Source organism: Jaculus jaculus, chromosome 9 (assembly GCF_020740685.1).
Source record: "Jaculus jaculus isolate mJacJac1 chromosome 9, mJacJac1.mat.Y.cur, whole genome shotgun sequence".
In the NCBI taxonomy this organism is placed as follows: Eukaryota; Metazoa; Chordata; class Mammalia; order Rodentia; family Dipodidae; genus Jaculus; species Jaculus jaculus.
Window position 1 is genome coordinate 26,353,415 of NC_059110.1, and position 14,031 is coordinate 26,367,445.

The window sequence follows — 14,031 nt, forward strand, 5'->3', positions numbered from 1 at the left end:
ACCAGCTGAGCGGATCTGCTAAAGCCCCGGGCGCCCCGCTCAACCTCCCTTCGCCATGCGCCAGTGCCAAAAACACCTGAGAACTTACCCACACCTCCACAGCCATGCAGCATCCAGCTCAGCCAGCCAGAGCACCAGCTCCAGCAACCCAGGCAGCCCGACCAAATCCACTGTGCAACTGAGCGGTGCCAAGGTGGGCACTCACCAATGGTGAGATTGAAAGCCATTCCAAAAGGTGAGAGGGCCTACTTACACAAAGCCAGGCACAGAAGTCTGCTCTGGAAGTGCTAACTTCGCCTTCCGTGCCAGGGCAGATTACGTGTTAGGCTGGCTTTGCCATTCTCAAATAAGCTGCATTTTGGTATTGACTATTGCTGCCTTTGGCATTTCCTAATTTACAAGACCTTCATCTTTTTCTCCTGTCTTTTGGGGCAGGGTCTCACTTGGCCCCAGACTGGCCTGGAACCCACTTCAAGAGCAGAAATCTCAGTCTCCCAGTTGACAGGATTAAAGGTGTGGGGCAACCTAAGGGACTTTGACTTTATGCATCTGTTTTAATCCCCACTCTTGCATAAATACTTTGTGGTAGTTTTCATTGAATGTGTAGATTGCTCAGTTGAATTTTAGAATCTGTCAGTAATTTGCTCCACCCAACCCGCTAGAATACTTGAACAGCAGGCAAACTCAGCACCTAGGGTCACTTCTGCTGTTACTCTGAGAGTGTTAAGAGCCACACCTTAAGCTCCTACGCTGAAGATACAGAAAGTCGGATCTACACAGCTAAGAATACTGCAGATAATTAGAAAACCCAAGCAATAAATCAACTCAAGATGTAAAACTCTCTACATTATAATATAAGAAACACAAAAAAACAGGACAATACAATTCCACCAAAAATTATAAATTCATCAGAAATGAACTCCAGTGAGACTGTTTTAGATGAAATGCCTGACAAGGATTAAAAAAAAAAGATTATACTTATGATCAAAAAAAAAATCAAAGGAATCCCAAGAGAACACAGGAAATCAACTTAACAAAATAAGGAGGGTTAATACTTTTTAGCAGAACATATGGATTGGTTTCTTTCTTTTTTTTTTTTTTTTTTGTATACAGATATGAAATGGTTCCATCCCCGCTTGCTACATTATCCAATACTCAGAGTTCTCCTGGTACTTTTGTCTGATCAACTGCCATCGATACGGAGGTCTAATTCTGGGCTCTTTTCTTCCATGGATTGACTTGACTATTTTTGTGCAGATTATTTTCTAATTTGAATTAATTGATTACAAGTTACTGAACAACTCACATATGGGTTGTCTGAGTGCTTTCTCTATCCCGAACATTCAGAAAGTTTGTGCAACAGAAAAAGCTGGTCAAAGAACAAGATAGGAAAAAGAAGTGTCACACAGGTGAAAGGAGCAGAAAATGTGAGTGAGGACATTTTCCGCCAGCTCTGCCATCACCAAAGACCACCCTGTCACCCAACATAAACCCTATTCTATGTTTTGAAAGCTTGTCTACAAAATCAGCAACAATCAGGCAATAATTTATGTCCTCATATATTATCCAGCAAAGGCACATGTACTTCTGGGCAGCTGGAGAAAACTGTGGTTGCTAAAAACTGTACCCAAGTCAAATGACTTTTTAGACATCCCGTGTAGCTTTACAGTGACTTTACAATACCTATGAAGATTTTTTTTTTTCAGTCGGACACCCCAAGACTTTCTGCCCAAATCACTTGTCTTTTTAGAACCGTGGGGTTTGGAGATATCAGACACACTAACCTATGGGCTTTACCTGGCCTCCCTTCCCTCATCAACCCCCTGCCGTAACACCAGGGCTTCAGGACAATGTGACTAGTTAACGTGATGAAAAGAACAAGATGTACAGCACTGATTGCCAACCCATGCTTTTGCAGATCCTTGGGCTATCACTAATTAGCTAAGGTGGTGGCCTTTACAGCATGGGAATGTTAACTCTCCAAGAGAAATGTTACCAGCGACGTCTCACAGCTATGTCAAGGGTCTGGGATAGCGATGCTTACACAAGACCATGAGAAACTTAAAATGGAGTCTCTATGAAAACTCAAGTTAACCAAAACCAAATCTCTGCCCAAACTGGATATATCACTACTATCAAGCCAGACAGCCTGACATATACGGATCCAAAAACACCTCAAAGATCCCAAAGTGAATAAGCTGATGGACTTTTTTACTGTAGACTGATAAAATGTCACCTTACACTCAGTTTTCCTCATGCAATAACCCATCTTAACAAATAGGAAGAAATGAAAACAAGTTAATGCAAGTAAAGCTATCTCCTCTTCCCTTATAAGGTATCCCATCCCTGTTCTTTTCTTAAAATACGGAATATTCTCAAATGTCCTTGCTATGGCCTGAAAGCATTACCTCAAAAATCCATGTGCTAGAAGCAAATGTCACGAAGTGGGACCCAATGGGTCAGTGCTGTTATTCAAGGGGCTTTCAGAAATAATATTACTTTCTTCTGCTTTTTTCCATGTGTGACCTTAGATTCCCCATCTTCCAAAATTGAAAAGTTCCTGTCTACAAATCGCCTACTCTCAGATATTCTATTATAGCAGCACAAATGGGCCAAGAAGGGCTTATCACCCCTATGTCCTCTCAGAATCATTTCTACTGTTTCTTTTTCAGCACCTGTGCTGCTGAACTAATGGCTACTGTATCTGTACTTCCTTTTCAAATCCCAAATTCTCTCTCACCTGAAAACAAAATGCCTATACACTGGCGCATGTAAGGAACTTTACAGCATTCACGGGTTCCATGCCCACAACAGAGGCTCCATAGAGCATGCAGACATTTCCTTTCGCACGCCTTTAATCCCAGCCCTTGGGAGGCAGAGGTAGGAGGATCACCATGAGTTCGAGGCCACCCTGAGACTACATAGTGAATTCCAGGTCAGTCTCAACTAGAGTGAGACCCTACCTCAAGGGGGGGGGGGGGATTTCCATATTTTGTTAAATTAAATAGGTTATCTTCCCACTTGCATATCTGGCATGTCAATGTACCTGCAATTGACATTGTCTTCCTTTTATAGCAAATGTGTCTGTCATTCATGTAGACACCAGATTTGTTGCACAGAATAAAATGAAAAAGGAACCCACAAGCACACGATGGAAGTAACTAAACAACATTAAAACATTTCAGAACCTAAAGACAGACAATTTGTGTTCAAATCAGTTTCTCATGTCACATGGGCTATTAAGAGATCTTCTGGGGCATCTAAAGTCTGTATCTAGTAATATGCTAAAGGCAGTTTATGTGGAAACGGTTACAGAAAGCAGAGGGCAAGTTGAAGAAACCAGCTGGATACTCCAACACCTTTAGTTATCTGAAAACTTACCAAAATCTCATTTTGAAAACTGAGAGAGCAGTATCTGGTTAGCTATTATTAATTTTATCTCTAAAATAAACCACAAATGATAAAAAAAAAGCAAACAGTAAAAATAAATGCAACAAGCGCTATGTGAAGATAAGGAAAAGCAGCCCTTGTTTTGCATTTGTGAATTCTATCATTTTTCCACTTCTAAAGTAACTGGGCTTATTGGGAATGCAATGAGACAATTCTAAACTTTATTTTTAAGGTATTATCAAAATTTTACATCAGAGCATTTAACATGGTACTTATCATCAAGAAGTGGGGCTATGGTGGCCAAGGACATGCCAACAATGGTTAACTGTGACCAGTACTGTTCTACTGAACTCCAGGAGACAAAGTCCTTTGATTAGTTTTATTTTTTGTCATTCCTGAAGATTAGCAATGTCAGCTCAAGCCAACATATAAAATGCTAAAGGTTTCTATGACAACAGAATATGTTAAAAATACATGTCTTCATATATGACATCTGCATAGTGCTTTACTGTCTTTAAGGATATCTGGCATTCATTAGCCTCCAATGTGGACAGCTAAGAATAGGAAAAGAATGAATGCTCAAGACAAGCACCTTTTTCTTTGAAAATTTAACTGTTTACTAAACTGCATATATAATCTACTGCAGGCTTTGTCAAATTTAACTCTAAACAAGATGCAAGTTTTAATAGTAGAAATCACTAAGAGTTAAGAGTTGTCTTCCTCTAAACTCAAGTTTTATCGCCTTATAACAACTTTTCTGACCTACTACAGTAAGAACTGTGTTTTCCTTATATTGCAATGAAATTTTGCTGACAAATTTCAGATAGTATCTGAAATTCTTAAGCCTTTGAACAATGATTTTTATGCCTCAGATGGGAGTAGACAAATGTTAAGATGGGTTTTGAACACTCTGGCAACCAGATTCTTTACTTTTGTGCAACATCTTACCTATGTTCTAATATATTTGTGGATTTCAATCCACTGGCCAAGAATGATAATAAAATTGAGGGACCAAAGACATCTAAAAGATGAACAATACTCTTGATAACATTGCATAAAGCCACATGAAGTTTGTGATCCAGTTTTCATTTGCTTATAATGAAGAATCATATAATCAAGTCTATTAAGGGTCAAAAAAAAAGTATTTGTAGAATTATCTACTATCAAAATCAAAATGAGATCAATCGTGAAACTTGTAGTTTGCTGTATATACAGAACAGCCAACAAACCAAGAGACCTGAAGGGAAAGGGCAGGAAGGCTGCTCACACGGTGACAGTCCCCTATGCAGCATAAGGAGGATTCTGCCCTCATTACTGGCTGTTCTTCCTTCTTTCTGAGGCAAGTAAAGCCATTCTGACGTATCTGCCTGGCTGGTTTCACTTCACCAAACTCTGTTGACAAGCTCATGTGCTTGTTCTCTATTTCTTCATTACAGTTAGTATTTGGAGGATCCGGATGACTTAAGTTTCGAGGAGTTGGACTGGTATCAATACCAAAATCATGGCCCCCATTTTTCTTCAATGTTCTCTATACAGCACAATCATCTAGAACCAGAATAGTTAACAAGGGACTTTTCAAAGGGAACCAAAGGGGCAGAATGACATGCTGTGGAGAGGGTATCCTTTGCAACACAGAAGCTTTCAAGCAAGAAGCAGAAAGAACCTGTAGTTCTATTAGCTGCAGTGGTGACTCTAAAATCATTTCTGTAGATTGCCTTCAACCTCAGAATACCTCTAATACTTGCTGTTTTCTTACCAAACAACCCCATTTCTCAAAAATTCAAAAATAAATAGTAGCACATTAAGACAAAGTACAGTATTAATTTCTAAAGTTTTATTATTTTACTACATACATTTCACAAACAGAAACCATCTAACATCACACAATTTCCAACCCAAACATTTCAATTTTACAAACATTCTTCAACTATGTACACTGTCTTCCCTCAACAAAAGTGCAATCCAAGACATCTTGACAAGAAAACTTTATAGACAACAATGTATTTTCTAGCTGGTTTTTAATGGTGCCCATCCATTCCATTTGCTTTCAGTTACTGGGAGAATAATCAAGTCAACAGGATGTGGAGATGAACAGCGCCGGGCAGCATCCTGTTGTAAGACCTGAAACACTAAACCAAAGTGCTTTCTCCTCACATCTTCTGCCGCCTCCAACTACTACTCAACACTGCTAAACAGAGAAGCAAACCGGGGCTAGCAGCCTGGCCACGGAGCAGACTGAACAGCAAGCCCTGGTCTTGCCGACACGGAGATTTCAGCAAGTTAGTCTAATAACTCAGTTTTAGCATTTAAACATATAAAATATTCTTTCTCAATGAATTAATTTTACCCCAACAGATATGAAAATGCTTTTTATACAGAAAGAAATAAACTCCTTTTGCAGAAACTGGAAATTAAAGGGCATTTGAGGAAGCTGGTATATAACTAGAATGGGCATAATGTCTATCTTTTAAAACAATGAAAAGCTGAGTTGGCCTGAAGATAAAATGATCAGAAATGCTTCTTTTTATACTGAGGCAGAGTTTTATTTGCTTGAGGTATTGAAGTTTTTAAAAATAAATGATTTAAATGTTAAGAGTAGATTAAAAAAACACTTTGAAATTATTAGCCACTTTTAACTCCCTCGTGTTGTTGAACACCCCATTCACCAGAAAAGCAGAAACTGGATCTCTGGGGTGGCTGAGATCCTCAAATATTATAACTACAATAAAAACTATCACCTTTCTTGACATATTCCAATTCTGACCAAAGTGCTCAGGGAAGATTTGGAGAAAACATTAAGGTCAGCAGACTTCCAAACTATTAACCTTACTAGTACTGCCTCTGCACTTCTATCTCATTCTCAAATCATGCACAATTTTCCTGTCAGGCAAAAATGTAATGGCCTGGCAAAGGACAGTATGGAACGTGGGCTTCTCTGTTTACGTGGCTGCATCCATCTAAGGAGTCCTTACTTTATCATCAAGATAACAACACCCAAATCACAGTGAAACCCCTTTGTACTTACTTTTCAGGGCTGGACAGCAACCTAAGGGGAACACATGGAATGCAGCATCACTATACCCATAGCATTCTTTGATTAAAGAATTTAGAGAATGCAATCGGCTGACTTCAGGACATAATAAAGCAGATTCACTATAAAAGTATAGGTGGGTTAAAAAATAGCATTACAAATATCTTACTATTTATCTTAAAGCCAAAACAAAATTTAAGATAAATCTGCAGACAAGAGAAATTACCAATTTTATACTTGGGTCCACAGAGACTCGAGGGGGAAGAACTAACTGAGTTACGGCTGCAAGGGCATGTCCTACAGACCTCTCCTGTAGTGGCATCACACACTGAACAAAAATGACTTTCTGCTCTAGAGGCAATCTGAGCATCCTCCTCCCACTGGAAAAATGTCTCACGTCATCAAACACCACGCCAGATGCACTAAGCCAGACAATCATCATCCAAACTGAAAGGAGGAATCTTAACTGATACAGTGGTACTTTGATACGTTTGCTCCATACAAAGCATCAACTACTTAATGTAAAACTTGAGCTTATCTGCCATAATGCTTAAAGAGATTGTGCAGGGAACAATCATCTTGAGAGGAAAGGGGACATAAACCAAGTACTGTACAATATTCACAGCATCCCCGATTTGCCTACTCATGAAATGATTGAGTACTCTTTCAGTAAGCATTTATATGTCATTTTGAAATTACCAAACTCATTCACGGAAATCATATTCCAATTATAAGTCTCCAATACACAATGCCCAGACTTAAGTCCCCAGGATCTAGTGAGCAGGAGCAGATTTTGAAATGCCTGATGCTCTGAAGAGTCGAGCTCTATATCTGATCCTTTTATTCACCAATGGTAACATATCCTGGGGATCTTTAGAATCATTTATTTTTCTAGTATACTATTTGCATTACAAGTAGGGATTATCCAAAATGAAACATACTTTAAAAAGAAGTATGAAAAATATTGTTTTCTTAATCATTCTCTCACACAATTTTTCCTTTCTGTCTTCAGGTCAGCTCTTGGATTTTGGAAGCTCAGATCAAATGAGTTAACTGTAGCAATAAGGTATGATGGGGAAGATAGGAGTGGCATGACTGGTTCTGAACTCACCCATTACGTTCTATGGCTGTTGAGATTTACCTAGAAAATGGATTTGATACCAAGCGGCACTTCAACAGTGCAGTCTGTGTAAATAATCCCTCCCCAAATCACACTATGCGTGGATTCTCTGTGAAGAGTTATTTGACCAATTTCAGAGACACAATTCCGTGCGCTATTTTCACATTCACTCCACATATTTTGTTACAGCCAGCTTACCCAAAATTATCTGCACCACCAATAGCTTTCGTATGTCTTATAATTGGACTATGACTTCCAGTAGAAAACTGAGTGTCAAATTACAACAGTGAAAGAAAGAGCACTCGTGTCCACTCTCACATCACCTGTCAGTGGAAGTAACTTGCACCTCACTGTGTGCGCAACACTGAGCCGCGACAGCCCAGTTCACTGCTAGCTCTCCTGGCTCCGACTTTACATTCACTTGTCACATATTCTTCCCAAGGCCCACACAAGTTCTAAAAGTGGGTCTTTAGAAAGTTACCATTTTAGTAACAGCTTCCTCCCAACTCCTACCATACCTTTAGTTTATAGCCATGGAATCTCTCACCTAAATCCCAACCATTGCCTCACTACCTTAGAGCCACGACAGAGATTCCAGGCGAGAGTGAATCCACCCCAGAGCCACCCAATTACCCATCTGGGCTCCCATTCTGACCACAAACCAACACTGGAGATCAAGACAGGGCAAGAGGCAGCCCCCAGTTTAGTGGCACAAATATACAAAGTAAACTCTGCTTTAAATTAGAAAAGAAATCAATGTCACAGAATGTTTCTCTATAAAAGATATGTAATAAAGGGATCATATCAATAAAATAGCTATTACTAAAGCAAAGCTTTCATCAATAGGCTTCGAGAACTTTGAAGGAGGAGAATGGCTTCACAAAATGGTAGTCCAGGTTCCCACAGTGTGGACACTGCTGGACGTTGCTGTACTCGGAGAAGTACTGCATCCCGACCCGCACGTCGATCACAGGCTTGCCACAGTGCTTGCAGTTCAGGCGGGCCTGGGGAGACAGACATCGGGAAAACTCATGAAAAGCCACCCAAATCAGAATGCCAAGGGCCCACCGAGACTCGGAGAAGCATTTATGCATACGTGGGGCAGGATATATGCTCAGGCATTGACCACCCACCCTGGCGGTGACCGACTCCACTTCTCTCAGCACAAGGCACCTATCAACGAGTAGACTAAACATGCACTGCCTACGTCTCCCCAGCAGAATTCCCTTGGCAGCAACCACCTGTGCCCTGGCTTCCTCCAACCAGATCTGCATGAAACCCAAGAATATGCATTTATTTCCAAAGTTCATATGCATTTTTTGACTCCATATGACAGTGTCTTTTCTTTGATGTAAAAGTACAATTTCCATAAGAAAATCAAGTGAAACTGGCAATCCAAGCAGAAGTGCTATGTTTATCCTGAGGCTTCTGGAAGCCACTAGCTCACGATATCTTCATTCATGCCTGGCCTCTCTAAAAGCATGATCCCTGAGCCTCTCAGCCAGCATTCTAGGACTGAAGTGAATAAGCAGGGAGTCTAAATGAGAGCCGCTTGATTTAGATTCCTCTTAGAAATGTGCTAACAAGCCTGTCCTCAGAACTCTCCTATGAGGAAGGGAGCATTTGAATTTTAGATGTGAACCAGGGCACTCAGTGATAAACACCATACCCAGTACCACAGTTAGAAAGCAGACAAGCTGGGTGTGAACCCAAGTAGCCTGCTCCAGAGTCCATACCTCACCCACACAAGCTACCTTGCTGTGACCCAAAATGATCTTTAACTACTTCTTTCTCTGAACAACATCAAAAGTGATATTCTGAGAAACCTCTAACCTATTCCTTTCTGCTAACCAATAATTGCATGTATGGACTGACCTAATGGAAAACTCCCTGGATTCCTTAGTAAGGTCTAACACCTGTAATAAACAGTGATTAAACATGATTTCCAATTCAGTTTGGGGCCAGAAAATATAGGGCTGGGCTCACATTTTAAGGCAGAAATACCGAGTATGTACCAAAGGGCTGGTGCATTTAGGATGCCATTCTGTTTTCACTTTGAAGATGTGAAAATCCCATGACCTTGTAATGGTGTAGCACAAAGAACACCAGGACAGGAATTACAGGCTTTAGTCATAGATCTAATAAAATATTCAAAATTCTGAGGCAACCATGATTAAGCATAAAGTCCAGAGGGCATGATCCCTGCCAGCCCCACTTAATGCTAACATTCTGTGAGGATTTTTTAATATAAATTTGAGAGAAAGAGGCAGAGAGAGAGAGAGAGAATGGGCAGGCCAGGGCCTCCAGCCACTGCAAACAAAATCCAGATGCATACACCACCTTGTGCATCTGGCTTACATGGGTCCTGAAGAGTCAAACCGGGGTCCTTTGGCTTTGCAGGCAAGTGCCTTAACCGCTAAGTCATCTCTCCAGCCCCATACATTCTGTGAGTTTTAACAGGCTCAAATGATCTCTCACTTCCTTACTTTAAATGAGGAACCCTCCTGGTCTATATGCAGACAGAAGAGTCTCCCTAGGGGTTCTCTTGCCCTAAGAGCTAGCACTAAGGCACAACACTAATCATAAAATGTGACAGTAAGATAGTGACAGCTTATTTCCAAGGCTAAACATAAAAGTGGACAAGTGGGGCCAAAGAGATAGCTTAGCAGTTAAAGCACTTGCCCACGAAGCCTAAAGACTGATGTTCTACTCTCCAGGTTTCACGTAAGCCAGATGCACAGTAATGGGAGTACGCAAGGTCACACATGCGCACTAGGGGGTACACGCATCTGCAGTTTGGTTACAGGTGGTTGCAGGCCCTGGAGTGCCAATTCTCTTTCATTTTAAAAAAAAAAAAAAAAAAAAAAAAGCCTGTCTGTTGGGCTTGCCTCAAAAAAAAAAAAAAAAAGAAGCGGACATGTGGTCAATGAATCAGAAGAGCAATGCCATCTAAAACCCTGATCTTAAACCAGGACAGCCTTGGAGGCCAGTTTCGTCTCTTACAGGCATGTTTCTCTTCTGGAAAACACCGGAATAGACAAAGCAGAGGGAACCACAGCTCCAGCTAACCTTTCAATTCAAGAGACACGGGTCATCTTCGGGAGTTTAAACAGGAACACTATTCTCAGTTTATGAAAATGAAGCTCAGTCACAGGTGCCTTGTGGGCACGAGGATCCACTCAGTCCTCAGAAGCCACATAAGAAGCTGGGCGTGGTACACATGCTTCTAGTCCCAGCCCTAAGGATGTGGACACAGAAGGACCTTGGGACTTGCTGGCCAGCCTGTCTGCCTCTTTGCTAAGTTCCAGGTCAATGAGAAACCCTGTCTCCACAAAAATGTGTACACGGCGCCTGAAGGAGGACACCTAAGGTCACCCTCGGCCTCCACATGCTCGTACACACGTAAGCACACAAATCAAACTGCAATGCTAATGACACAAACCCTGCTGAAAGTAACAGAGTTCTACTAACAGCCAGCCTTCCACAGGGAAAAACAATAAAAATTACTCACCAACTCATGAGTATAAAGGAATTACATAAATAAGTTATTGTCTTACAAAAACATTTGGAAATAAACCAAGATATTTCCAAGGACTTTTACTTTCTGTGCCTTAAGGATTACAAATCCTTGTCAACCTCACATACTTACAAGATAGGCAATTCCTAGATATTTTTCCAGAAAGGAAACAAGAAAATCTTATCTACTATGGAAAGCAAAACTTTCTTCTTCCTTTTAAATTATAACCTTTTTATTTTTTATTTTATTTTATTTATCTGAGAGAGAGAGAGAGACAGAGAGAGAATGAGCATGTCAGGGTGTTCAGCCACTGCAAACAAAGGAGCCACCTTGTGCATCTGGCTTACATAGATCCTGGAGAACTGAACCTGAGTCCTTTGGCCTCACAAACAAGTGCCTTAACCACTAAGCCATCTCTCTGGCCCTAAATTATAACCTTTTGTTACAAATTTAGTATAATCTATCTATACAAAATATAAGAAAATACAAATCAAAAGAAAACTGTAAGAAGCCAGTTGGGCTGGAGTAATGGCTCAGCTGTTAAAGGCACTTGCTTGCAAAGCCCATCAGCTAGGGATCAATTCCCCACTACTCACATAAAGCTAGACACACAAAATGTCCCATGCTTCTAGAATTTGAATCAGCAAGAGGCCCTGGCATATTCATTCTCTCTTGCAAATAATAAAAATATTTTTGACAGCTTCTCAAAGCCATTCCTATTTATTTGCAAGCAGAGACAAGAAGGGGAGGAGAGAGAGAGAATGAGAATGGGTGTACCAGGGCCTCTAGCTGCTGCAAATTTCAGATGCATGTACCACTTTCTGCACCTGGCTTTCTGTGGATACTGGAAATACAACTAGAGTTGTTTGGCTCTGCAGGCAAGCGCCTTAACTGCTGAGCCATGTCTTCAGCCCAAAGGTATTTTTTTAAAGAAACCATTCAACAACATCCCAACCTTGAGCCCAACTGACTAGCTGTCAAGATGAGCAGCACACTTTTCCTGCTCAGTCACAAATGGAAGGTTCGTGTCATTTTATATCATTGTGTGCATTTAACAAATGGAAAACACTCCACATGATTATTCTACAACATTCCTTTCATTGAATATATGTCTCTCCCAGTGCAGCCGCTGACTCTATGTTTACTTGGAGACAGAAGCCCAATGCCACCCACTGCACCCTCATTGGAGCAGATACCAACCTGACAGCAGGGAGAGGCAGCCAAGATGTCGTAGGTGTACATGGTGCCCAGCTGGTGCCAGCTGCCATCCCAGCGTGACTTGCACTTGATGCAGATGATCTTGTGGACACCTTCCAGGCAGTCCACACACACCGCGTACAGATGCATGAGTCTCCCTGCACACAGAAGACAAAGGCTGAGGAAGTGGCTGGAGAAACTTTTACCTCCAAAGAGAATGCACCAGCAAAAAGCAAGCACTTCATCTGCGGAATTACAGAGAGCTGTCCTTTCAGGGTAGTGATGAGTTACTGTTACCAAGAGGACAGGGTCATGTTTCTTCAATCAGCTCTTCACAAATATGCTGCCAGGTGCAAAGTCTGTGCATCTGAAGGCCAATACCAAAGCCATGAGCTTAAAACCAAACAGGGACCACTGGGGCTCTCGGGTCAGGATCCCCATGCAGGATGCAGTGAGTCAGCCCCACTGGGCTTGTCACGAGCTGTCTCTCACAACACAGCTCTTCCAAAGTAAGTCTATCTTGGTATGGATAGCTCAGGATTATACCACAGCCACAATTACTATGTAAACTGTTCTTATTCCCAGAATTGCTCAACTATCACCACAGCTAATTAGAAACTAAATTTATCTTACTTGTAATTGAGTGGTTAAAATAAATAAAAGTTCAACATTTTATTTACTGGGCTGTTAAAAGTCTCAACCAGAGCTGGGCATGGTTGCACACACCTTTAATCCCAGCACTCGGAAGGTAAAGATAGGCTCGCCAAGAGTTCGAGGCCACCCTGAGACTACATAGTGAATTCCAGGTCAACCTGAGCCAGAGTAAAACCCTATCTCAAAAAAAAAAAAAAAAAAAGTCTCAACCACATTATTTATTTATCTATCAAGAGCTTGCTGCTTATAAAGCAAAGATGTCACCCTAATTTATATAAAAGGGCCAGGGTACCTATAAATTAAGAGTCAGAATGACCAAGGTCGGCCAGGGAAATGTGTAATGGTTAACACTGCTGAGAACAGGAAGCATTATATTAATCGTTTCTAGAACATTCCACGGTGGCTTACTATTCAGAATGGGCGGCTGCCTGCCACAGGTCAGACTAGGGGTTGTCACTGTTCAGTAGCAAGTCCAATTTTCTTCCTTAGTCACAGCAGAAGCACGTAATGGTCCTTGGAGGGAACTTTTTCACTGTATTTGCCCACTAGACCCTCCATCCTTACAAACAGGAGCAATACCTTGCCCACCTTCATACTCAGTGTCAGACACCATGGCTAGGTGAACAGCACTGTGCATGTGCTGAGGGAGGGGATGGGCGTGCTAACAGCCGAAAACACTTCAATCAGGGGCTCCCAGTCAAGAGTGATGGCAGCTGCTAGCAACACCACTCAGCTGTCCTAAAACGCTAAAAACAAGGTGGTCTCACATGCTACACTCACTGAGCGGCCTGAGGGCATATCAATTCAAGTATCTAAGAGCCACTGGGATATTTCATTTCTAGTCTCCCTCTTGCCCCTACAATATTCAAAAAATCCAGTGCTGCGGGAATCTGCTAGTGGAGAGTAAGGACAGTCAGGTGTTGGTACCAGCTACCAGGATGAGGAAGGCAAAGAGCATTAAGTGTGTGCTTACCAAGGGTCTGCATGGTGCTGTGAGCTCCATGTGATTAACTCTCTCTCTCTCTCTTTCTCTCCAGCTCTATGAAGTAGGCATGGCTGTTATTCCTACTTCAGAGAAGATGATCAGAAGCTTAGAGAGCCTGAGCAGCTTGACAAGAAAGT

General features: G+C 41.4%; 1 protein-coding gene across 1 annotated transcript in view; it reads right to left on the minus strand.

Annotated features, from left to right (window-relative positions):
- Positions 1–5,209: 5,209 nt before the first annotated feature.
- Heca (hdc homolog, cell cycle regulator) overlaps positions 5,210–14,031 on the minus strand; it is a 46,797-nt gene continuing 37,975 nt past the window's right edge. Inside the window, exons 3-4 of the mRNA XM_045158562.1 lie at positions 12,259–12,413; positions 5,210–8,545 (exon numbers count right to left, since the gene is read on the minus strand). Of these exons, the coding sequence (XP_045014497.1) occupies positions 8,381–8,545; positions 12,259–12,413 (320 nt within the window). The 3' untranslated portion in view covers positions 5,210–8,380. The remainder of the gene's footprint in view (positions 8,546–12,258; positions 12,414–14,031) is intronic.